At 47.7% G+C, this 24,364-nt stretch overlaps 1 protein-coding gene across 3 annotated transcripts in view; it reads left to right on the top strand.

The window, feature by feature from the left end:
- LOC136576298 (protein kinase C theta type-like) overlaps positions 1-19,345 on the top strand; it is a 179,592-nt gene extending 160,247 nt beyond the window's left edge. The window contains exons 1-6 of one of the 3 annotated variants that reach the window (XM_066575494.1): positions 1,695-1,813; positions 15,484-15,737; positions 15,934-15,996; positions 16,152-16,706; positions 16,893-16,936; positions 17,483-19,210. In XM_066575494.1, the coding sequence (XP_066431591.1) occupies positions 1,775-1,813; positions 15,484-15,737; positions 15,934-15,996; positions 16,152-16,706; positions 16,893-16,917 (936 nt within the window). In that variant the 5' untranslated portion in view covers positions 1,695-1,774 and the 3' untranslated portion in view covers positions 16,918-16,936; positions 17,483-19,210. Of the gene's footprint in view, positions 1-1,694; positions 1,814-8,495; positions 8,561-15,483; positions 15,738-15,933; positions 15,997-16,151; positions 16,707-16,892; positions 16,937-17,482 lie in introns of those variants that run through there. The other 2 variants (XM_066575502.1, XM_066575486.1) reach the window with 2 other exon arrangements.
- Positions 19,346-24,364: the final 5,019 nt, after the last annotated feature.

The raw sequence follows: 24,364 nt of genomic DNA, 5'->3' as shown, positions 1-24,364 counted from the left end.
TTCCCTCGAAGTTTAGATGTCTTCAGTCTCAGTTATCTGATAGACCATCCGTGGGGTATGCACTCCCGACTCATTAACAGCATTCACTCAAGTTTTCTATTTGGTTCTCAGACTTCTTAAAGGGGTTGTCCGCCGCCGAAACTGATTTTTTTTCCCCCCATGAATGCCCTGTAGAGGAGAAGCATCACACACTACAGCTTTACCCATAAAAAACTATATTTTGCTCACCTTTTTATTCCTTTCCTTCCCTATATAAAGCTTGCCTGAAGGATTTTTTCAAAGATGGCGCCGCTGGGTAGTTCCCATGATGCACTGCTGCCTTTCTCTCCTCAGTGCGCGCTCCCGATGACACCGGTCACATGACTGGAGGACCAGTGTCATGCATGCTTCACTGCTTTGAATGGAGCCGGCCGGCCCCATTCAAAGTAATGATAGGGCAGGGAGAGCAGTGCGATCTGCTCCTACTGCTCTGACAGCAGTAGCAAGAGTTTCCTTCATCTCCCCGGCATGTCCCCTCATCACTGGACACTGTGACAACAGTGTCCCAGTGTCCAGTGATGAGGGGACATGCTGGGGAGATGAAGAAATCTCCTGCTACACCTGTCACAGCAGTAGGAGCAGATCCTGATCTCTAGCGGCACTTTCAATAGCAGACGATGGTCTGCTATTGAAAGTGAAAGTAGCACCAAACATGCCCTAGACTGGGGACAATAACTTACTTAAACCGCTCGCTTACCTAATTACAAAATAACCATCTACCACTTCTTGCTGTAAAACGTGGGGTAGGCCACAGCTTTATTGAATAACTTGTAAATAACATTAATGTTCATAACTTTTTCTGAAAAACCCTATCCATGCTGCAAAGCTGCTATATTACAGTCCATAAACCGTCTGCCAAGGACGTTCGTAAGCCCCGGTCCTTGGGCTTGCGAACCTTCCTCTCTAACCCTAACCCAGCATGGACTACTTCCGGGCCAACCACTAGCTGTGACGACTTCCTAACTAACTACCTACTCTGCACCCTCCACCTCTCTACCCTACTTACCGGGCGGGCGGGCGTCTTCTCCGTTCACAGATCACCTCTTCTCCTCGTGTCTTTCTTCTTCTGCTTCCCTTCTTCCGCTCCCTCCTTTCCACATCCTGTCCTAAGCTCCGCCCCCCTTGGCTCGCTCACCTACTTTCCCTCCCACTCTCCTACCTCCTGTCCCCAGTCACCTGCTGTTTTCTTAAGCAGCTCACAGCATACGACACACACACACACACACACACATATGCCCACCCCCCTTACAGTGCCCCCTCCACAGTGTCCCCCTCCAGTTCCCCCCCCCCCCACAGCCCCCCCTTCACAGTGCCCACACACAATGCACCCCCCCACAATGACCTCCCCACAGTGCCACCAGCACCCCCCCCCCCACAGCCCCCCCTTCACAGTGCCCACACACAATGCACCCCCCCCCCCCCCTCCCACTCGGCATCTGACAGCCCGGCCGCCGGCACTACTAGCACCCCCCCCTCCCCCTTTCCCCCGCTGCATCTGACAGCCCGGCCCCCACCAGCACCCCCCATCCCCCCAAACCCCCCCTTCAGGTTCTTACCTTACCAAGAAGATCAAGCAGCAGCACGTCCCCTGCAGGCAGACCAGAGCTTCCCAGCCGCTGAAGCTCTACTGCACATGCGCAGAGAGAGAACAACCTGGAAGCAAGAAGCGCGTCCCCGACGTCCCGTCAAGACATGGAGCCGGCCCGACAAGAAGAACAGAAGACTTGTCGTAACCATGGACGACGGAGGAGCAACACGGGGGACACCCCTAAAGGTAAGTCAATAACTTCTGTTTGCATCATTTTCCATGCACAATGTATATTAAAAAGTGCATGGAAATGGGCAAACAGAAGTAATGAGATGTAATGTTTCTGGCCGGACAACCCCTTTAACCTGGAAAGAGGTTTTCCAGGACTGAAAGAAAACATCTAAAGGGCAAGACTGGGAACACTCAATCACTTACCCGCTCACTTACCTAATAAATAACCAATGTCTTACAACTTCTTGCTGAAATTGTGGGGTAGGCCACAGCTTTATTTATTAAACGGTCTCAACGATAATTTAATTTAACGATCGATCACTATTAGAGATGAGCGAACACGTTCGGCTCCGCCCCTTTTTCGCCCGAACACCGAACTTTGCGAACACTTCAGTGTTCGGGCGAAAAAGTTCGGGGGCCGCCGTGGCAGCGCGGGGGGGTGCGGCGGGGAGTGGGGGGGAGAGGGAGAGAGAGAGGGCTCCCCCCTGTTCCCCGCTACTACCGCCCGCGCCGCCGCGCATCTCCCCGCCCCCCGGCGGCACCCGGACACTTACGCGCGAACACTGCAGTGTTCGGCAAAGCCGGTGTCCGGGTGCGGATGTGTCCGTAACGGACACGTTCGCTCATCCCTAATCACTATCCATGCTGTCCGTGTTAATTCTTACAGTTCGTAAACCGTCCACTGAGGACGTTTGTAAGCCCCGTTCCTTCGGCTTGCAAACCTTCCTCTATTCCTTAACAGCATGGACAAATTCCGGGCCAAAGCCAGCTGTGACAACTTCCGATGACTGTCCTCTCTAACTAGCCCACCTCCTCTCCCTCCCTGACCTTACGGGCGGGTGGCCGGGTGTCTCTGCTCTGTCCTTCTCTCTTCACCGCTTGACTCCTGACTGAAGCTCCTTCCGCTCCCCCCCCCTTCTTTCCTGTCTAAACTCCACCCCTTATGCTCGCTCTGCTTAACCCCTACCGTGCCTGTTCCCAGTCATGTGCCGCCTCCTTAGTTAGCTCGCGGCATTCAGGACTGGGAACACTCAATCACTTACCCGCTCACTTACCTAATAAATAACCAATGTCTTACAACTTCTTGCTGAAATTGTGGGGTAGGCCACAGCTTTATTTATTAAACGGTCTCAACGATAACTTAATTTAACAATCGATCACTATCCATGCTGTCCATGTTAATTCTTGCAGTTCGTAAACCGTCCACTGAGGACGTTTGTAAGCCCCATTCCTTCGGCTTGCAAACCTTCCTCTATTCCTTAACAGCATGGACAAATTCCGGGCCACACGGGATGTGCCGCGTTACTGCGGCTCATTCCGTCCCCACCCCACCAACCCGAGCTAGAGCTTTCTCGACCCCATCCTGCAAGCCGGATAGGAACGTATCCAACCCCACCTCGTTGAGGTGAACACCGTCCCTCCTTAATGCCCCCTTCTCCTTCTCTTCCAACTCCCAATGGCGAACCGCCACCCCTCCAATAGACTGAACAAACTGAGCTATTTTCCTGTTCACCAGCCTCCTGGCTCTATCCACTGCTTCCAGGTTTCTTGCTCCATTCCAGTGTCTCCGTGCCACTATGTCTGACCAAACGATGATGCCTCCATTAAAACATTCCCGAAAACGCAACAAATCCTGTTTCATAATGACCAACAGGTCGCGAGTCTTTACTTTCCCGAGATCGTTTCCCCCGGCGTGAACAACCAAAACCACTCTCCGGGGGGTACTTCTGGCAATGTCCACCACCAACTTCCACATGTCGGGCCATATCAGCCCCCGGACTCCGTGCCAGGTTACGGATGTTCCGGTCAGGCCTAGCTCCGATCCTAAAGGCTGAACGGCTGCCCTCCTTTCCGCCCAGTAAATGTAGGAGTGACCGATTATATGCACTTTCCACGGCTCAGCTGCTGCGAACAAATGAAAACCAAACGAGGGCAAAAACTTGAAAACACACGAGCCTACCGCTAAAACAGAAACCGGGATACCGGGTGCTAACTTAAATCTCCCACAGTTAGATCGGGTCGCACATATGACTTATATTTTTGTGACTTCCATCTCCCAAGCCGTTTCACACCATCTTTGTTCATCCCTCCCGCATCTGCCGACGTTGCCGCTCCAATTCTAAAAGAATGGGTCCCGAATTCCTTCGGGTCGAGGCCCATAGTCCTCAAAGACGATTTTAACCCCGCCGAAACTTGAAAACGAGTATGGGGGAGGCCGGACGCATGGACCAGAAATTGCTCCCCTGCCGGCCTTGATGCCATGTAACTGGCTGCCGTATCTACTGAGCACCATCCTGAGCCTAATCGAGTGATCGGCACCCACTCACCCCTGCCGTACACGTCGGTTTGTGATTTTTTAATCCTGACGCGTAAACCGTCATCCACCGCTACCACGTCGTCAACCATTAATCCTCCCGGCATAACAACTTGCTCTTCGGCACTAACTCGCCGATCCTGAGCGCCGCAAAAAATGCCAGTAAGAATGCCGTCCTGAACAGCAACTAGTCCAGAAATAGTCCAATAATTTACACAACAACTGATACGTAATCGGGCGACGGGGAATCTGAACCGACCTTTTCTTTCTTCCACCCGCGCACTATCTGGCGAAAAACGAACTCTGTTGTAACGTCCTTAAAACCGTGCAACTTTAATAAAAATGCCACGCCCGCGAGGTGCTTTTTGCCGAATCTACCGACGCCCGTCTCACCCGCAGAGACGCCAACATATCCAGGGTCGCTGAACGGGCCTTCTCGCCCCCAGCCACAGAACCGTCCACAAAAAAAACAACCATTTTTGCCACACCGCGTTATAATTTTCCAGGTTCCCCACCGCTACAGATGACTCGACAAGCTTCAGCAGCTCTGCTCTACCAGTTACCACAAGAAATGCGGGCAGCGTACCTCCAATGCATCCGCCTGTGGGTGCCGCTCTCTGAACCGCTCCATCTGCGAACGAGAGAGCGCGTCAGCTGCCACGTTTTTATAACCCGGTACATGTTTTGCCAGTAAATATATATTAAGCTGTAAACATCTCAGAACCACATGTCTCACAAGCGCCAACACCGGTGGGAAGGTATCCAAGGAGGCGGCAGCATCAACGGTGTAAAGATAGTAAAAAAAGGGTTTTATTGCTCCATAAAATGGCGACGTTTCGACTTAATCTAAGTCTTTTTCAAGTCTATTTCTACTAACACCGGTGGGAAGATGATGACTGCCGGTTAATAATTTGCACCACTGAAGCATTATCGAACCAAAAAAAACACACCTTGTGGTCTTGTAACTCCTTGCCACCACCAACGGGAAAAACCTCCAACAGAGTAATGTTTTGATTCCATCGTTTCTCCAACCAGGATACCGGCCAGGGTTCCCTGCACCAGTGATTCCGGAAAATTACACCAAAAACTTGTTGATCCCGCTGCGTCCGCGGACAGGCTAAGACCTGTATCCGACCACTCCTCTTTGAGGCACACCGCCTGCCCATTAAAGGCTTCCAAGAAGATTTTCCATATGTGTAAATCCCCTTGTATCCCTGGTGTGACTCTAATGAAGTAATGTGGCTCCTTTATAGAGACAATCTTCTAGAAAAACGGGACCCATGAGCCTGCATGTGACGCAACGTAACTTTTTTACATTGTACGACATCGTTTACCGTCTGCCGAAGGCGGGCCATTTTTTCTATCGGTAGTCTAAAAACCATTTCCTCGGTGTCTATCTTGATCCCTAGAAAAATCAGCCTAGTCACCGGGCCCATCGTTTTTTTCTCTGACAATGGGACCCCCGCCTCATGCATCAGCGACCGGAAAGTATGCAACAAAAAACCCCAGGTGCCCGATGATACCGTACCGATAAACAGGAAATCATCCAGGTAATGGGTCACCGATGTGATGCCCGTTTCAAACCTGAGCCTCCATTCCCGGAAGGAACTGAAAAGCTCGAAGTAATAGCATGAAATCGAACAGCCCATCGGCAGGCACATGTCGTAGAAGAACTGGTTATCAACCTTGCATCCCAACAAGTGGAACCCTCAGGATGAATCGGCAGCCGCCTAAAAAAACCGACTCAATGTCGGCTTTAGCTAAATGTGCCCGCTTACCTGCTGCTCTAACCAGAGCGACCGTTTGGTCAAAGGACGCATAAACCACCGATGCTTGTTCTTTTGTAATGCCATCATCTACCGACTCCCCTTTTGGGAAGGATAGATGATGTATCAGTCGAAACTTGCCTGTCTCCTTCTTAGGGACTAACCCCAATGGGGAGACCCGCAAATTCACAAATGGTGGTTCGTCGAAAGGGGCTGGCCATACGGCCGGCCGCCACTTCTTTATTAACCTTTTCTTTCACTAGCTCTATATTTTTTTTTTTTTTTTTTTTTAAAGCCGATTTTAAATTTGCGCACATAATGGAAGCCGCCTGAAAGGAAAACGGGATTAAAAAACCGTAGGTAAAACCCTGTCTAAGGATTCTTGCTTCCTCACCCTTGAAAAGTAGGTTTAGAGGGCGTTGCGCTAAGATGAGTTGCAACCATACGCCGAAACGCGCCGACGAAAGTCCTTGTCATAGTGCCACCACACGACCCACAGGCGAGTCCCGAGGAATCTGAAAACCGTAAACCATCCTTGACCGACTCTTCGCTTCTCCCGCTCGCCACCGCTGACGAGTCCCGGGCGCGTGAGTTAAATTACCAACCACGGGAAAATTACCAACCACGGGCGAGCCTCGGCTCCCCGCCACTAAAAAATTGGATCAGAAATCGTAAACCATCTTTTACCGACTCTTCGCTTTTCCCGCTCGCCACCGCTGACGAGTCCCGGGCGCGTGAGTTAAATTACCAACCACGGGCGAGCCTCGGCTCCCCGCCACCAAAAATTGGATCAGAAAGCGTAAACCATCTTTTACCGACTCTTCGCTTTTCCCGCTCGCCACCGCTGACGAGTCCCGGGAGCCTGAGCCACATTACCAACCACGGGTGAGTCTCGTCTCCCCGGATGACCATAAGACACTTTTTTGTATATACGAGTCAACATCACCACTGGCTGCTAAGCCACCACCCTCCCGCCCCGCAGGCGGGCCCGAGCCCCCTGGGGATCCACAGGACACCGATAACACATCACTTTTATCCATTTCATTCAACACCTATTTCAACACCAAAACCAAATCATTTTTCTCCGCTGCCTTAGCGGGATCCATAACATTCTTCCATGCATTTAAACAATGTAACTCACCGGCATGACTGTCCTCCGGCACCGCCAAGGGCAAGGTCCCTGCCATCCTTTCTCCGGGGCTCCTGCCTCTGCTATACGATGGCTGCCGCGTACTCACATGCGGAGCTTCTCTCGTTGCAGAACCATTTTCTGTACAAAGGTGGCCCTGCTCCGGCCGTTCTTGTGGTGTATCCCGCCTCGCGTGGCGTATATTGTGCATACTTGCTGTATAAGGTGACGGAGGTGCTGCTTGGCGGTAGGTTTCCTGGTGATACCGCTGACCTGGATCCCTTGCCCCTTCGCCCAGAGCCTCTCCGCTTGGTCTCCTCCTGTTTTCGCTTGCCTCTGCCCCTAATCTAGCAAGCTCGCTTTCGCGCCTTTTCTGGTATCTCCCTCCTGGCTCTCTCTTGCTGTCTACGTTCTGCACCCACACCTTGTCTATTGCCGCTAGCGCGACTGGCGTACCCCTGCGATGAATCACCCCCCCCCCCCCGGAAGATGGGGCCACCACGAAACGTGGATTGACATAGCGGCGCCTATGCGTGCTAGTGCCTGCGATTGCTTGCTGCTGTAAAAAATGATGTCTGCGAGCCACACGGCTGCTATGCTCGCGACCCTGGGTGCTGCCTGCGTACCCAGTGCCAGCGGGTGATATATGGTACGTGCTGGCTATGGCACCGCCTATGTGCGGAGTGACCGACATAGGCCCCTATTGGGGGGCCCTCCGTAATGAGTGCCACCCCGGACGTCCCACTATCTCCTGATATCTCCCCACTTTCCCTGCATCCCTGTGCGCTCCCTGCCCTAGTGCCTACACTACTAGCAGAGCTGGTGGCCGGGCTATAATCCCTATCCCTCCCCCCCCCCCCCCTGTGTTTCCCCTCCCGGGCAATGGGTTTAAGGGCCTGGCCACCTGCTCCCCTGGGGCTTCTCCTCCCCCCCTTCTCCCCGGTACCTGACGCTGCCGCATCGCTGTGCCGCCATCTTGAGAGGGCCTGCTTTCCCGCCATGCCTCCACACGTGTCTCGTGCCTCCTCAATTGCTCCGTGCTATGTCCTGCTGCAGCCATGCGCCCGACTGCGCGCTGGCTCCTGGACGCGGAGCCTCCGCTTAATGCTGCCGCTGTGCCTCTTCTGCCTTGCGGACTGCCAATCGGCTGTTCCCGCTGCTCCTCCGCGGGCGCTCCAACTGCCGCGCGGTTTGAATCTCCCGCCACACACCTCGTGGCGCGTCCCGCCGCCGCGACCGCTCCTGCGGCCGACCCTCTTAGCTGCGGGGCTTGGGCTAAGCCTCGCTGGGGGGTTTTTTCTTCTCTTCGGGCGGCCTCGCCCGGCATCCCCCGTTTGCTCCGCTCCTCCGCTTGCCGCCGGAAGCCCTGCAGCCGGCCCGACTGGCCTCCCCGACTCCGAGCCCGATCGGCAACTTGCCATTATTTCCTCCAGCCACTCAGCGCCGTCCCGATGAATCGCCTCCTGGATCTGCGCTCGCCGGTCAGCCATCCTCGAATCTTGGGGCTTCTGGATCCCACGGACTTGATGGTGCTCCTTTCTTCCCACTTGCAGGTACTCTTTTCCGCGCCTCCCTTCTTCTCGCTGCTCCTTCTCTCTGTTGCACTCTCGCTGCTTCAAAAATCCTCTTTTTCTCCTTGAAAACTTCTTATGCTGCTGTCTCTGCTCTGTCCTTCTCTCATCACTGCTTGACTCCTGACTCCACCCCTTATGCTCGCTCTGCTTAACCCCTACCGTGCCTGTTCCCAGTCATGTGCCGCCTCCTTAGTTAGCTCGCGGCATTCAGGGAAAGGTGTAAAATAAGTCATGCTCACCTCTTAAATGCCCTCCCTTGTCCAGCGTAATCACCCTGATACCTGTTGCTTTCATTCTGGTAGAAGCTACAGCACTTGTACCATTTAATTGTATGCTTGTCAGCCAATCACAGGCTTCAGCTGCAGCTTTTTCCGGAATTAAAGCGGCAGGGGGGGGGGCTACGCTGGACGAGGAAAGAAGCATTTAAGTGAGAGGCGTATGGCTTTTTTACTTTCCACTATTCCCTGCCCATTATATACTATTATTCAATCCAGGAAAACCTCTGGGTGTGTTTACATGGGGCAAAACGTGCGGCATGTCCACAGCAGAATTGGCTGCAGAAAATCTGCAGTGTACTTTAACATTAAGGGCTCCTGCACACGGTCGGATTTGATTTGTAGAATCTGGGGCCAGTGTCTGTCCCCAGATTCCCCAGCTAATAACGCTAATTGTCTTCTATGAAGAGCCGCTGCTTTCTGCGCATGACCGGAAATTTCCGCTTGTGGCAGGAAAAATGCAGCATGCGATTTTCAGTCCCGCGGCCCTTTTACAGTGAGCACTGCAGTAGAGTCGCGGGATCTGCCTAATCGCCTAGCGACTGCGCAGCCTTTTCTCTACTGCCCATGCGTGCCAGCATGACGGCAGACGCTCCTGCAGTACAGACAAAGAAGAACCCGGACGGGCACAGAAGTCCTAAAGTGAATGGTATTTTATGGAATACCATTCACATGTTGCGGAAACAATCCGCAACCGAATTTGTAAAACCGCAGCATGTAAATTTCCGCTGCAGAAATCTGCAGCATATTTTATAAAACGCACCTTCATAGAAGCATCTTGAGGTCCTATCTGTCAGGCCAGCTCAGCAATAGTTGGGGCATTTTAATACATATGTGCTGGGGAAGTCGAGGTGTATACATCCTTGTTTTATGCGCTATAAGACACTGCAGGAGGATTGCACAGTGCATTCGTCATTTTTCCGTTCTGCCGAGCTCGACACGAAACAGTGTGACATTGAGAGTCTTATGAGGCCGGGTTTTCCCAGTGAGGTCCTGACTCAGAATGAAATTGCCTCTACATATATAGGGGAATGGTGGGTGATAGGGAATTTAGGGGATAGGAAGGAGAGAAGTAGTAGAGGGGGGTCAGAGGGAGAAAAGGTATAAGCGTGAAGAATAAGGAATGGAGGAGTAGAGAGGGGATGGTGGGTGACAGGGAGTATAGGGGAAATTGGTAGGTGATAGGGATAAGATGGGGGTACCGAGGGAGAGAAGTAGAGGGGAAGTGGTGGATGATGGAGTAGAAAAGGAAGAGAGAGGAGGAGTAGAGGGCATAGTGGGTGACTGAGTAGGGGGGGAACAGAGGGAGAGATCGTGGATGATGGGTAGTAGCGGGGGGGATGGTGGGTGACAGAGGTGATAGAAGGAGTAAAGCGGGAGATGGTGGGTGACAGTATGGAGGGGAAGAGTAGAGGGGGGATTATAGGTGTGACTATCCAAAAATGATAAAATATTAAATTAAAAAAAAAAAACCTATACATCATTTAAATTATAGAACAGGTCCCAACATACCACAGGCCAGCCAACAACAATCACAAGAAGGTTGGGGGAGTTTTATCAGAAGAAAGAAGGGATGGTAAGTCACAGAGTATGGATTTTGAGCAGCCTGGCCCATCACCCTCTTCAGCCATCCTGCAAAGAAGATCAAGAACACAGCGCCAGCAACCAGTACATCTCATGCCAATTCACGTCCAGAGTCAGGATGACCACAACCTGGGCAGCAGAATGTGGAGGCGGAAGCGCTTTCAACGAACCGTCATGTAAATGAGATGGATTATTGGGATTGTATTGAGATTGCGTTATCTGCCAGAACATCATCAGTGGGCATGAATCCCAGTCCTGTGTTTCGTAATAGACATCTTTTCATTAAACAACCTCAGAGCTGATCCCTTAGATCTAATGGTCCACATATGGAATCGAATTTAGTCTTTAATCTTCTGGAGCTTCCTTTAATTCCTCTATGTAGTCTTTCCCCTCAATTCCTCCATCTTCTTGTCTTTCTTACCTGAACACCCCTTCTGCTACTTCTTTTCAAATCTTGACTTATCTGGCACCATAAGGCCTGTTTTACATGGGTTAAAAAATTGCACGATTTTGTAGCAATGCAACATCACTACAAAACGCATGTATGAGAAGCTCATGGTTTCCAATGAGTTCTTTCAGACTACAAAACATCTCATGTGAAAGAACCCATTGGAAACCATGGGCTTCACATACATGACTTTTGAAGTGATGTCGAATTGCTACAAAATCGTACGATTTTCGTAGCCCGTTTGAACGAGGCCTTAAGGCCTCATGTCCATGGGCGGGTCGGATTCCGTATGTAGGAGCCTGCAGCGTAATCCAAACCTGCCCACGGCCGGTGACCCTGCGTACCTATATCTGCAGGCAGCAACCGCGCGGACCTGTATTCTTCTGGAACATCTGTACTGCAGATGGTCCACACAGCTCACTGTTAAAAACGCGCAGTACACATTTTTTTCCCGCAGATGGGTCGCGAATCGGACTGCTTCCATTGACTTCAATGAAAGCCGTCCATGCGGTAAACGCAGTGAAATGGAACATGCTGCAATTTGTTTTCCGCATCAAAAGATCCGCCAAACAAATCCGCATGCTCTAATTCAGGTGTGGACGCCAATGCTTTTCTATGGGCAGCTTGAATTGCAGATCTTCCGCAAATCAAGTCAACCCATAGACATTGGGCCTTAAGCCAACAAGTGTAATCTCTACCACTACTTCTTCCAGCATCAGCCCTACAAGTACTCAAACTGCCTCTTCTGATTCATCGTCTCACACGGTTTTTAATTTGCAGTAATTTTATTTGCACATGATATAAAAATGTGTGACGAGTATTCCACAAGCTTATTGGACATGACTGTAACCTTCTGCTTGCACATCCTCAGTCTGTAGTAAATCACTAAAGGTACGTTCACATGGGGTGGAAACGCTGTGGAGTGTCCGTTGCAAAAAATTCCACCGCAAATTGGGCAGCTTTTCCAATCTGGAAAATATCCACAGCTGACGTTAGTAGCTACATCGCTCCTCCTCAAAATAGACACTCCAGCACAGACCCCTTGGCAGCCTCTAGTGAGCGCGGACCACCGGTCAGCCGCACACAGCAAGGGTGTCACAGGAATGCCTCCATAACATTGTCACACTTCTGTGGTCTTCCTGGTCGCCAGATTTATAGCATAGAGAACATGTTTGGGACCATCTGGGACACCAACTTCAACAGCCTATGAGTTTGCACGATCCAAAGGCTCAGTTATAGCAAATGTGGACTGATATGCCATAGGATACCATAATGAACCTGTATGCCTCCATGCCTGCCCGTAGAGGCGAGCGTATTAGTGCATGAACCACGGGTTTGTTTTTTTTCCCTTTGGACTATTCACACACACACATAAGTTTGAAAAAAGATAGTGGGAAGATAGGTCCGGCCTTATCTTTCTCGCAAGTAGTATTAACGCGCAAGAATCCTGATAGTGAAAATGAAACCAGTGAAATTAATGGTTTCATTTCATTCCGTTATGCAGCCATGGTTTTCATAGCTGTATAATGGGACTAAAGCACGCTCATCTGTTTAAACCCTAACCTCCATAGAAGCATCTCCCCCTGTACACCCAGATCTGTGCTGGCGAGGGCACTGCCCATTGTAACCTATGGTAATACACATCATATATCTGGATAATGAACACTTATAGAATGGAGCAGATAATGACCCTCACAAGGCTTTATTATTCCTAATATTAGTACAATTTGTGGTTTGTTCCTCCATGGGGACCATTTTAATTGTCACACAACTGCAAGTTTCCTAAAACTTGAGCAGTTTGTGATGAACTATGGGCACTGCTGCCAACCCAGACATGAAGTGCCATCCCTGCCCCATCTACTAATATGTGGCACTAGCAGAACCAGCCATGAATTTCTCATTTTCTCTGGGCACTAGACCATCACTCATGGTGCCCACATTACTATGTATATGGCAGAGCAGGGTACTGGCAAGCTGATGTCAACATCGGCTTCAATGACCTTTGACCTCCACTCGGCCAACTGCCATTTCCTTCCAACTGTCAACGGCAGCGATTGGATAGAAAACTGCAGATTGTGAAAAATGGCGTCCACTGGACACAGAGGATATGGCGAAAAACGTAAACGAGAAGAAGAGAGCGTGAGCGGACTCACAGAGATAAAGAAGAGGAAGAGCGGAGAGGATAGGCCTGAGGATAAGGAGCCAAGACTGGGCACCAGCCAGGACCCTGCGCCATCACACCACAGATTTGACATCAGCTGCTTCACCGCCCTTCAGATATTGGGTAGAGGAAGCTTCAGCAAGGTGAGTTTTATTTTCAGTTACCAGCCATTTAATCCACATAGAGAGGCTCAGGATACATTCACACATTGTGAATTTTGGTGTTGATCTACACCAAAAAAACGCATCCAAATCCGCTCCAATTCCACTACATGTGAACATAACATTAATGTAGTTTTACAGGACGACTATCGAGCACTTAAGCACCCAACAGCCGTCTGAACGATTACTAAATGTAGGTGGAGCGCGCTGGGGATCTCTTCTAGCCATTCAGAGTAAACAGGTAGTCGCTCATAGATGGACAACTCCCTGTTTAAACACACAAAAATATATACATATCTTTCATTAAAGCGTATAATTAGCATATTGTGCCAATGCTATTTGCTGTCTTTAGGCTGGTATGACAGTATAAATCAGACAGTGTACATAGTAGTATATATTCATGTGTCCATTATTTTGGCTCTTTATGGTGGTTTTTGGCCAATTTAATATCATTTTTGTGAGATCTACATTTCCCATCTTCCTTGACCGTTCTCGCTGGACTTTAAAAAAAAAAAAAAAAAAAAAAAGTATTTGAAAGTGGATCTCCCAAATATGATGTGAAATCAGCCTTATTGGGTTATAGAATGCCAATGCTGTTTGCTTGGGATATTATTTCAACAATATCCAGTATGATGATAGTCTTTGCGTGGTATAATAGTATTATTTGAAGGATGTATTGTGGCGTTATTTGAGCAATGGATAGCGCTGTCTTTTCTGCATGGTATGATGGTATTAGTTAACATAGTATAGCAGTATTACATGGGAACATTGTGGCGGTATTATTTGAACAGCATACGGTACCATTAGGTGAACAGTCTATTTTATTATTACATTTGTATGGGGAAAGTTATTGTAGGTAGCTATGCATTTTGCGCAGTGTCATACCCTTCCCCTTGCACATTTTGAACCTCCCATAGACTTCATATTGTCTTTTACACAGTAATGGAGCTCTTACACAGTAACTAGCCCCCTTTATGGTTTCCGCACAGTAATTAGCCCTCCTTGTTGCCCCCACGCAATGAACAATGGCATAGCTAGAGGGGGCAGGTGGGCATGTGTCCTGGGCGCAGTAAGGACTGAGAAGGGGAGGCACCAGCCAACAGTTTAAGACACCAGCTGATGCTGCGGCTACCTGGCCCTTTTTTTTACAGTAAATCAGTCACCTGTAATGATGAGCAGCAACTACAGTATCAGATGATATCTTAAAACGGTATTACGGAGAGGAAAAGTTTTCAGAATTTTTCACCCATCTGTTACATATAGATAAAAAAGATCAAACAAATGCGCGTGTTTTAGTCCTGTTATGTGGCCATGAAAATCACAGATGCATAATGGGAGGAAACAAAACCATCAATATCAATGGTTTAGTTTCCACTGTGGGGCAGGGATGGCACTTCATGTCTGGTTTGGCAGCGGTGCCCATAGTTCATCACAAACTGCTCAAGTTTTAGAAAACTTGCAGTTGTGTGGAAATTAAAATGATCCCGATGGAGGAACCTTTTACATTAAAGGGGTTGTCCCGCGGCAGCAAGTGGGTCTATACACTTCTGTATGGCCATATTAATGCACTTTGTAATGTACATTGTGCATTAATTATGAGCCATACAGAAGTTATAAAAAGTTTTATACTTACCTGCTCCGTTGCTGGCGTCCTCGTCTCCATGGTGCCGACTAATTTTCGCCCTCCGATGGCCAAATTAGCCGCGCTTGCGCAGTCCAGGTCTTCTCCTGTTCTCTATGGGGCTCCGTGTAGCTCCGTGTAGCTCCGCCCCGTCACGTGCCGATTCCAGCCAATCAGGAGGCTGGAATCGGCAATGGACCGCACAGAAGAGCTTCGGTCCACGGAGGAAGAGGATTCCGGCGGCCATCTTCACCGGTAAGTATAGAAGTCACCGGAGCGCGGGGATTAAGGTAAGCGCTCCGGTAAGCTTTCTGTACGTCCGTGCATCGGGGTTGTCTCGCGCCGAACGGAGGGGGGGGGGTTGAAAAAAAAAAAAAACCCGTTTCGGCGCGGGACAACCCCTTTAATACTACATGTGAGAAAAATGGTGCAGCACCTATTTTCCCACATTTTTTATACCTGCATGCACTAGCGCAGAGTTTGGATAGTCAAAAAAACGTACATTCAGGTTTTGACGCACATTTGCTGTGTGAACCTAGCCTTGAGGCGAGGAATAGCCAGAAGCCCCTACTGATAAATCCCCCATGTAATACATGGATATGATTTCCCCTCTGGCCACTGTCAGTGATCATTTCCTACTTGCTCTCCTCAGGTGGTCCTGGCATCATTCCCCGAAAGAAACACCTTCATGGCCATCAAGGTTATCAACAAGGGAAGAAGCGAAGAACACATCTTAATGAGAGAGAGACGGATACTCCTGAAGGCCCAAGACTGCCCCTTCATATGCCAACTGTATGCCGCACAGCAGTCTGCCAGCCGAGTCTACTTCATCACGGAGTATCTGTCCGGCGGAAGCCTGGGGGCAATGATCAAGATGTGCGGCTGCTTGGACATCAGCAATGTGAGGTGAGTAAATGACTAATCAGGAGACGGGAGGGAAACTCTGAGGTTGACATGACAGGTCAGACATAGAAGAATGGAGGGCGTACAGGCTGCGACAAACAGCGCCTCCTCTCTTCTAGTGCTGACAGACACTTTGATGGTGACATGATGTCATGGAACTGATATCATGTCATTGATACTACACTCTTCTCTCCGTCAGATTCTACACAGCAGAGATTGTATGCGTCCTCCAGTTCCTGCACCGACGCAGCATCGTCCACCGGTAAGCACAACTTTCCCACATTTCTCTGCTTCCTTGCACAGGTGGAGATAATGGACGCAGCTTTCCCAGAGTCCGGAATTAGTACTGGTTTTGCTGCGGTCCATCCCTAAGTCTCCTGCATCACTGAACTGATTTGCATCTTTTCTTTATTGCAGAGATATAAAGCCAGAGAACATCATGCTGGACAGATCTGGACATATCCGCCTGATTGACTTGGGGCTGGCCCAAGACGGCGTCACCTCGTCTAATAAGATCAACGGAATGACGGGCACATTTCAATATATGGCTCCAGAGGTGCTTCTTGAAGAGGAGTACGACGCAGCAGTCGACTGGTGGAGCCTGGGGATTGTTGTATCCTGGATGGCGGCAGGACAGTCCCCTTTCTACCACGGCCCCATCAGAAGAAAGCTCATCAAATCCGTCACCAGAAAGCAGCCCAAATTTCCATCTTGGCTTGATGCTGATGTGAAGCATCTTCTGGAGAGACTGCTGCGAAAGAATCCTGAGAAGAGGCTGGGTGTCTATAAGAACATCAGAGGTCACCCTTTCTTCAACACCATAGATTGGGAAGAACTGGAACGGAAGAAAGCCCGCCCGCCATTCAAACCATACAGGAAAGTTCTGGAGAATCGAAACCTGCAGTGGCCGGAAAATAAGACACCCCTTCACCCCATAGACGGATTCTCGTACACTTCACCAAGCTGGACCCGGTAAGATCTTCCTTCTCTAGGGATGATATTCTTCAGTCTGACCTCTGTGTTCATCATCATTGTTCCTCTGGTGTCAGACAGCACAGGAGGTCATATAATAATCTATCTTCATGTCCCCATGTCAGTTCCAGGGTCTTCTCTCCCCTCAGCTTAATTATTATTAACTATGTCTCTGCTTCTTCTTAGGATGATGAGAAGAATCCGATTGTGAAGGAAGCGACAACCATCTGGTAAGTACCTTCTATACACACCTACACATGCATATCTGTACACCTAGACATACCTATACGCATAAGACATCTACCATTATAGCCATACATTGTAACAAAACTTCACATACATTAGAAAGTTTAATATTAAAAAAACGTTTCCTCTAAAATAAGAAAAGGCTTTGGGAAAAATATTAAGACCGGCATTTGAAATGCCGGTCTTGTTATTAGCACTGGTGCTAGATGCTCCTAATATATGAAGAAGCACATCGTTCTTCATATATTAGGTGCCTCTCAGCTCCTCTGTTTTCGTACAGAGAAATGTATGCCAGGTACAATCAGGCATACATTTCTGGCATAATTTACACCAGCTTCTGGTTGACAAGTTATGTGGCCTCAATTATGGCTACCAGAATTACAAAACCCCTAATATCAACTCATAATACAGAAATTCACTCCTATTTATATCAGGTTCAAATCAGATCCTGATATAAGTCGTCATGTTAGAGTAGTTCACTTGTTTATATCCACAGCAGGTAAAAGTAACATTTCTCTCATGTCTTGTAGGCTGAGCCTACGCCAACTGTCTCCTGAACCCAAGACTCTGCTGCTGTAGAAGACCTCGGCTTGCCCAAAACATCCTCTCTCCACCAACTGTATGATGCATACTTCCACCAACCCCTGAATCTTGACATCCTCCGGCTGGCATCGGACATCATCCTCTCCTGAAGACACTCTACACCGCCGGAGCGGCCTGTGCTTGATTGGTAACTGGTGAGTTCTGGAAAAATAGCCAGAGCGGCTATTATCCATGAACTCCTGGTTGCTAGTAAGACCTCAGCACAGGCCGGGTAAGTAGCCCACACCGCATACATTAGGATTAGACACAAGTATAGACACAAACACATACATAGACACAAACAGATACATAGACACAAGTACACTCAGATAGGCGTAGATGTCGGCTTTGATCCTGGGACTTGTTCTGATTGCCATATTTGGGGTCAGGAAGGAATTTTTCCAACTTGTGGACAATTGGCTCATACCTCAAGGAGGTTTTTGCCTTCCTCTGGATCAACTCACAGCCTTAAATAGGTTTAGCTTTTATTTATAGGGAAGTAGCCACATAAATAACGTAATACATACATATAAAAAATAATAAAGAACTTTAGCTTTGTAGAATTTCTAGCTGACATGACATGTACCAGGGAGGTGAGCTGCTGGCGTTTGATCCTGAGATTTATTCTGATTGCCATATTTGGGGTCAGGAAGGAATTTTTTTCCCCTTAAAACAGGATAATTGGCTCTTTCCTAAAGGGGGTTTTTGCCTTCCTCTGGATCAACACAGTCTATAAGTAGGTTTAGTTCCTATACTTTATAGTTCACACAAACATACAGTAAATAGTAAGAACAGATTTATTTATTTAGATTCATGAAAACAATAATAATATAATATTTTGGAGAGTCAGATGGGTCAGATGGCGGTTTTGATCCTGGGACTTGTTCTGATTGCCATATTTGGGGTCAGGAAGGAATTTTTTCCCCCTTAAAACAGGATAATTGGCTCTTTCCTCAAGGGGGTTTTCGCCTTCCTTTGGATCAACACAGTCTATAAGTAGGTTTAGTTCCTACACTTTATAGTTCACACAAACATACAGTAAATAGTAAGAACAGATTATATATTCAAATCTATAACTAGAAAACAATATACTTTAAAAAGTCAAATATCGGCTTTGATCCTGGGACTTGTTCTGATCGCCATATTTGGGGTCAGGAAGGATTTTTTCCCCTAGGGTACGTTCACACGTAACAGAAATGCTGTGGATATTCTGAAGTGGAAAAATATGGAACATTTCTGCATCAAAATCCACATCATTAGGGCTTCGACAGACGACCGTGTTTGCGGAAGGTTTTGTGAGCGTGAAATTCACGGCCACAGAATGTGATGAAGCGAAGCCATTGATTTAAATGGTTTTGTTTTCATGAGCGTGTTTCTTGCGCAAGAAAATATAGGACTTACCCTATCTTTCTGGCACATATTTTTTATATATGGGAAAAAAAGATCGATCCTGCCCTATCTCTCTGCTTTTTTTTATGCGTGCAATAGAGCAGAGTTTAAACTGTTAAAAAAAAAAGGCCGTGGACTTTTCATTCGCAAATATGCTCCGTAGCGGCGAGTGTATTTGCGCATGCATTTTTCTGCTTAAGCCCTTAGTGTGGATTCTGACTCGACTTGAGCTGCAGATCCCCCACTGATTTCCATCTGTAACGCCACCCCTCTCACCTTGGAATACTGAGCTCTTACTACAGTCACATCCTTCACACAGCAACCACTACTGAGCCCGTCGCCACCATCGCCATTGGTCAGGGAGTGCGCCCACTCCCACATCACCTGACCAGCAGCGCTCAGTAGCGGTTTCTGGGTGAGGAATGTGCATTACGGTGAGGGCTCAGTATTCCGAGGTAAGAGAGGCGGCGTTGCAGACTGAAATCAGCTGCAGATAAAACTGAGTCTAAATTCGCAATGGTGCAGATTTTGCTGATGTGGAAATGCTGCACATTTTTTCATGGATTTTCTGCCAAGGAAAATCCGCCAAATTTCTGCTACGTGTGAACATACCTTTGACAAAGATTGGCTCATACCTCAAGGGGATTTTTTTCCTTCCTCTCGATCAACTCAGCCTCTAAATTCCCCATTCTAAAATCTACTATTGCCTATAACTTGAAATAAAATCTTCTTTCCCCCCTTATATCTTTGTGTCCGTGTCTTTATTTCCACTGGAAGTCTATGTAGTTTTCCCATGAATGGGCCAAGCTCCCCGATGGTTTCTACTACAAAAGTCAGGTATATGCTCTCCACAAAACCAGCGCCTCTCCATGGGTCGTGTCCAGTCTGTTCTACAGCTGCTGCTGTCCTGGGCACTGATTCTGTTTAGGGCTTAGACAGATGGCCATGATTTTGTCCCGTTTTGCAGCCATTATAATCACGGCCACATAACGGGGCGAAACGAAACTATTGAGTTCATAGTTTTGTTTTCACTAGCAGTATTCTCGCCCGTTGATACTATGTGTCAGTAATATTGGGCAGGACCTATCTTCACGATTTTTTTTTTTCAAACTCGCATAGAATAGTGCAGAGTTCAAAAGGTTAAAAAAACAAAATATTTCTACTTCTATTCATGCTGAAGCGCACTGTGTAGCGGGGAGCATGAACAAGGTACGCCTGTGTAAAGAAGCCCTTACACCCAGTTTTAGAAATTGAACCCGATTCCTCTTTTTATAGTACATTCGCACAGCATACTTTGGCCAGGAGTTTCTATGTGTTTGTGAAATTGTGGCCAAACTGCGACAAATGTGTGAATGTGCTCTTATTTAGGATGGGTTCATTGTAGTCGTACCTCTACCTCAAGGTGTCTTATAAGGGCTGAAGTAGATGGCTGTGATTTCCTCATGTTTTGGGGAATGAAAATCATGGCCACAAAACATTATGAAATGAAACCATTGCTTTCCATGGCTTCATTTTGACTAGCCAGATTCTGGCGTGTTAATACTACGTATAAGGAAAGATGGCACTTGCTCTATCTTTCTCACACGTAGCTCTTATTGCGAGAAAAGACAAGGCCGGACCTATTGTCCTCCTTTTTTTTTTACCGTGCACAATAGCGCAAAATTTAAAAACGTTTAAAAAACCAAAGGATTTTACCTTGTTCTGGCGCTAATACCCTCCATAGCGGTGAGCGTATTTGTGCATGCGCCAGTCTGTTTCAGCCCTAAGTGACCAGCTGTAGTTCGGATATTTGTCTGTAGGGATTAGTTCACTCTACACAATGGAGAAGCAGAGCCCAACCTGCAGAATCCAGATGTTCTGGCACTATAACTCTAAGGGCGCCTTCACATGAGCGTATTTGTGCGCCAAAAATATGCCGAGAATAAAACCCATTGATTTCAATGGGTTCATTCTCAGTACTCTTTTTTATTACCACAGTATGCTCTATTTTTGTGCACTTTTGCACATCAAAAATCACCATAGAAGTCTATGAGAGGTGCAAAATTGCGCAATGCGCTGCACAATTCCTCGGGAAAAGGAACATATCTGGAACTCGTTAGTCTAATTCGCCTTTAACCCCCTAAGGACCAAGCTGTTTTGCACCTTAAGGACCAGACACTTTTTAGAGATTTTACCCATGTGGCGGTTTTACTGCTCTATTTTATTTCCTTTAACTACCAAAATTATTTTTACTGCGTTTTTTTTTTTCCATGACAAATAGGGCGACTTTTAAATTATCTTTTTCACTTACTTTTTTTCCAATTTTTTAGTCTTATTTGGGGTAAAATGCTAAAAAAAAAAGATTTTTTTTTTACATTTATAGATCTTTTTTTCTATTTAGTATATTTATGCTAAAATAAAGTATGGGAACGGGTTCCTCTATTTGCTTTGATATATAGTATGTATGGTTTTGGTTTACAGGCCGCATACGGCACCCCCCCCCCCCCCCTTCCCTTCCACTTCCACTTTCAGTACACAGTGCTCATTGAGCACTGTGTACTCGGAGAAGCAGAAGGCAGAAAGGGTTAAAAAACCCTCCTGCCTTCTTCTCTGGATTTTCAGCTGTCACTAAGAGCTGATAACTAGAGATGAGCGAGCCTTCTCTGCCACGCCCCTTTTTCGCCCGAGCACCGCGATTTTCGAGTACTTCCGTACTCGGGCGAAAAGATTCGGGGGGCGCCGTGAGTGCGTGGGGGGTTGCAACGGGGAGTGGGGGTGAGAGGGAGAGAGCTCCCCCCTGTTCCCCGCTGCTACCCCCCACGCCGCCACGCCTTCCCCAGCCCCCCGGCGCTCCCCGAATCTTTTCACCCGAGTACTGAAGTACTCGAAAATCGCGGTGCTCGATTGAGTAAATACTCGAAACGAGTAGATTCGCTCATCTCTACTGATAACCCGTTTCTGCCTCTGATTGATTGCAGAGCCAGGAGTCTTAAAGCGCCGCCATAATTTTACTATTGGTGGTGCTTTAAGCCCATGACCAGTAAATTTACTGTGCCTGGTCCTTAATGAGTTAAAAGCACAGTGGGGGTGAACTGGACCTACAAGTGAAAAAGTCCAAGAGTATGTACAAAAATGCACAAAAAGCGATCGTTCATGGAGCAAATTAGGGGCCCTTATATGTAGGCTTTTGGGGTGTACTGAATGCCTCCCAACAGATATTCAGCCACAGGCTGCGCACCACTGCCCCCTAGTGTAGCACACAGACAACTGAAGTGCAGTTCTCACTTTTATAAGGCGGCCCAGCTATAGGAACAGCTTTATAATAAAGTGGGACATGTGTGTTCAGGCTCAGCTGTACAAGGAAACATATTGGCTTGGAAGGATGCTGCCATATCGGTATAAACAGGCGATGGAAACCCGGTGAAATGAAGAAGAAACCAGACAATATTACTGGTTATAAAACGGAAACCTGTTTCATGTCCCTCTGAAAGGAGCCCGACAGGAAATCTGATAATGATTCCTCAGGGCTTAAATACATGGCTGTGATTTAGGGCTTATTTACACAAGTGTATATCGGTTGTGTTTTCATGGCCGGCCGATCTACGCTTCCATCTGAGCAGTACCTTCCTTCCCTCACACTCACCGACTCTCTGCCCTCTCTCCTCCCTTCTGAGCGATTTGCATTGGGAGTGGGCGGGGCAGGGGTGGAGCCTGTATTAGATCATGAACATTTTTTTTTAGACTCATTGCTCTGCTCCCAGCCCGTCCCACCTCCTCCCCCTGCAGAGCGAGACAGCGTATATCGGTCGGGTGTGAAAACCAGGCTGATATATGGACGTCTGAATAAGCCCTAATATTAAGTATGTGTGAGAAAGGTAGGGGAGGTCCTATCTTTTTTCCCATGTACTATTAACGCGCAAGAATCCCGATAATGAAAACAAAACCATTGAAAGCCTAACGAGGTCCGGCAGTCTTGTTTTCCTGCGTTTCTTGCAGTGTTTCACGCATCCTCTTGCTTATTTGCATGCCTGCCATGGACTTCTATGGCAATTTCGCTGCGTAAAACACGAAAAAAGAGGACATATTTGTTTGTGAAAGCAAAATTTGCGCGTGCAAAACATACTTATGAGAACAAACCTAGTGAGATCAATGAGTTATTTTCTCTGTTTAGAGTGCGCAGATTTTATGTGCACAAAAACCTGCGCAAAATCAATCTTCTGGAGGGCTTATTCACAGGACAGTATTGTTCATCAGTATTTGAGCCAAAACCAGGAGTGGAGAAAAAGTATAATAGAGAGATTTTCAGGTCTTCCTGGTTTTGGCTGACAAATACTGATAAAAAATCCTGACGTGTGAATAAGCCTGAAGGGCGGTTTAAGACGAGCGTTAGCGTAAATACTGTCGCAGCAGAGCCGTGTACTTGCACCTGATTGATGTTTGAAGAGCCTGGTAATCAGGGTGATGCACGTCCCAGCTCATATTATTTGGACTTCTTGCACACTCAGGGACAGTTCACACACGCACAGGTCACTGCCTTTTCATGGGGTTGATTGACTATTAAAGCCAAATAATGTCCATTGTTCTTTTGCTGTATTTTGCGCAGTATTTCAGCTTTCCCCTTACATGGTTACGCACCTGTAATAGACTTCTATGGCAGTTTCACTGCGCAAAGTGCAAGAAAGTAGAGTCAAAACTACTTTTTTTGCGCACACAAAATCTACGGACACAAAACATAAAGGATAGAACCCAAACAGAGAAAGGGATTCTGGGCCATACAAAAGGCGCTGGTGGATTCGGCTAGAGGTCATGTGCGATAACATGTCAGATCCTTCATGAATAAAGTGATCAGTAAGTGCGGTAACTGCACTAATACACACTTTACCTGAAAGGAACACAGAAAATAAAAGAGTTCCCTGAAGTGCTGCTTTACAGGGTTCATGGATACAGTAGCGCCCATCTGAAACAATATTTCCTTTCTTGATGTATACCTCCACGAGGCTCAGGCTTCTGTAATTACTACTATATATATATATATATATATATATATATATATATATATATATATATATATATACACACACACACACACATATACATACACACACATATACACACACAGACAACCTGGGGGTTACTTGCTCTCTGGGATCGCCCTCTTCTCCATTCAAGATAGATGGCACCACACGCATCAAGACTCAGGGCCACCGGATTAAGTTTTAGGCAGGAGTGAAAAGATGCTGCAAAGTCATACAATTTCAGTGTTTTAAACTGCAGGGTCCCCGTCACTATCCCCACCAGGGGTGTCTAGAGGGCATCTTCCCCATTGAGACATGCGATGGGTCCTAATCTGGTCCACGCCGGACCTCAGGCTCCCACTTTCTGACGCTGTTACCGCAGCCTCTCACTCTGGTTTCATTATGGGGTGTTCACGTACCAGGGACTCCATGCTCACATAGGTCTGC

This window comes from Eleutherodactylus coqui, chromosome 1, assembly GCF_035609145.1.
Source record: "Eleutherodactylus coqui strain aEleCoq1 chromosome 1, aEleCoq1.hap1, whole genome shotgun sequence".
Taxonomy (NCBI): Eukaryota; Metazoa; Chordata; class Amphibia; order Anura; family Eleutherodactylidae; genus Eleutherodactylus; species Eleutherodactylus coqui.
Note: the sequence above shows the minus strand (reverse complement) of the source record. Positions and strands in the feature narration are given on the sequence as shown.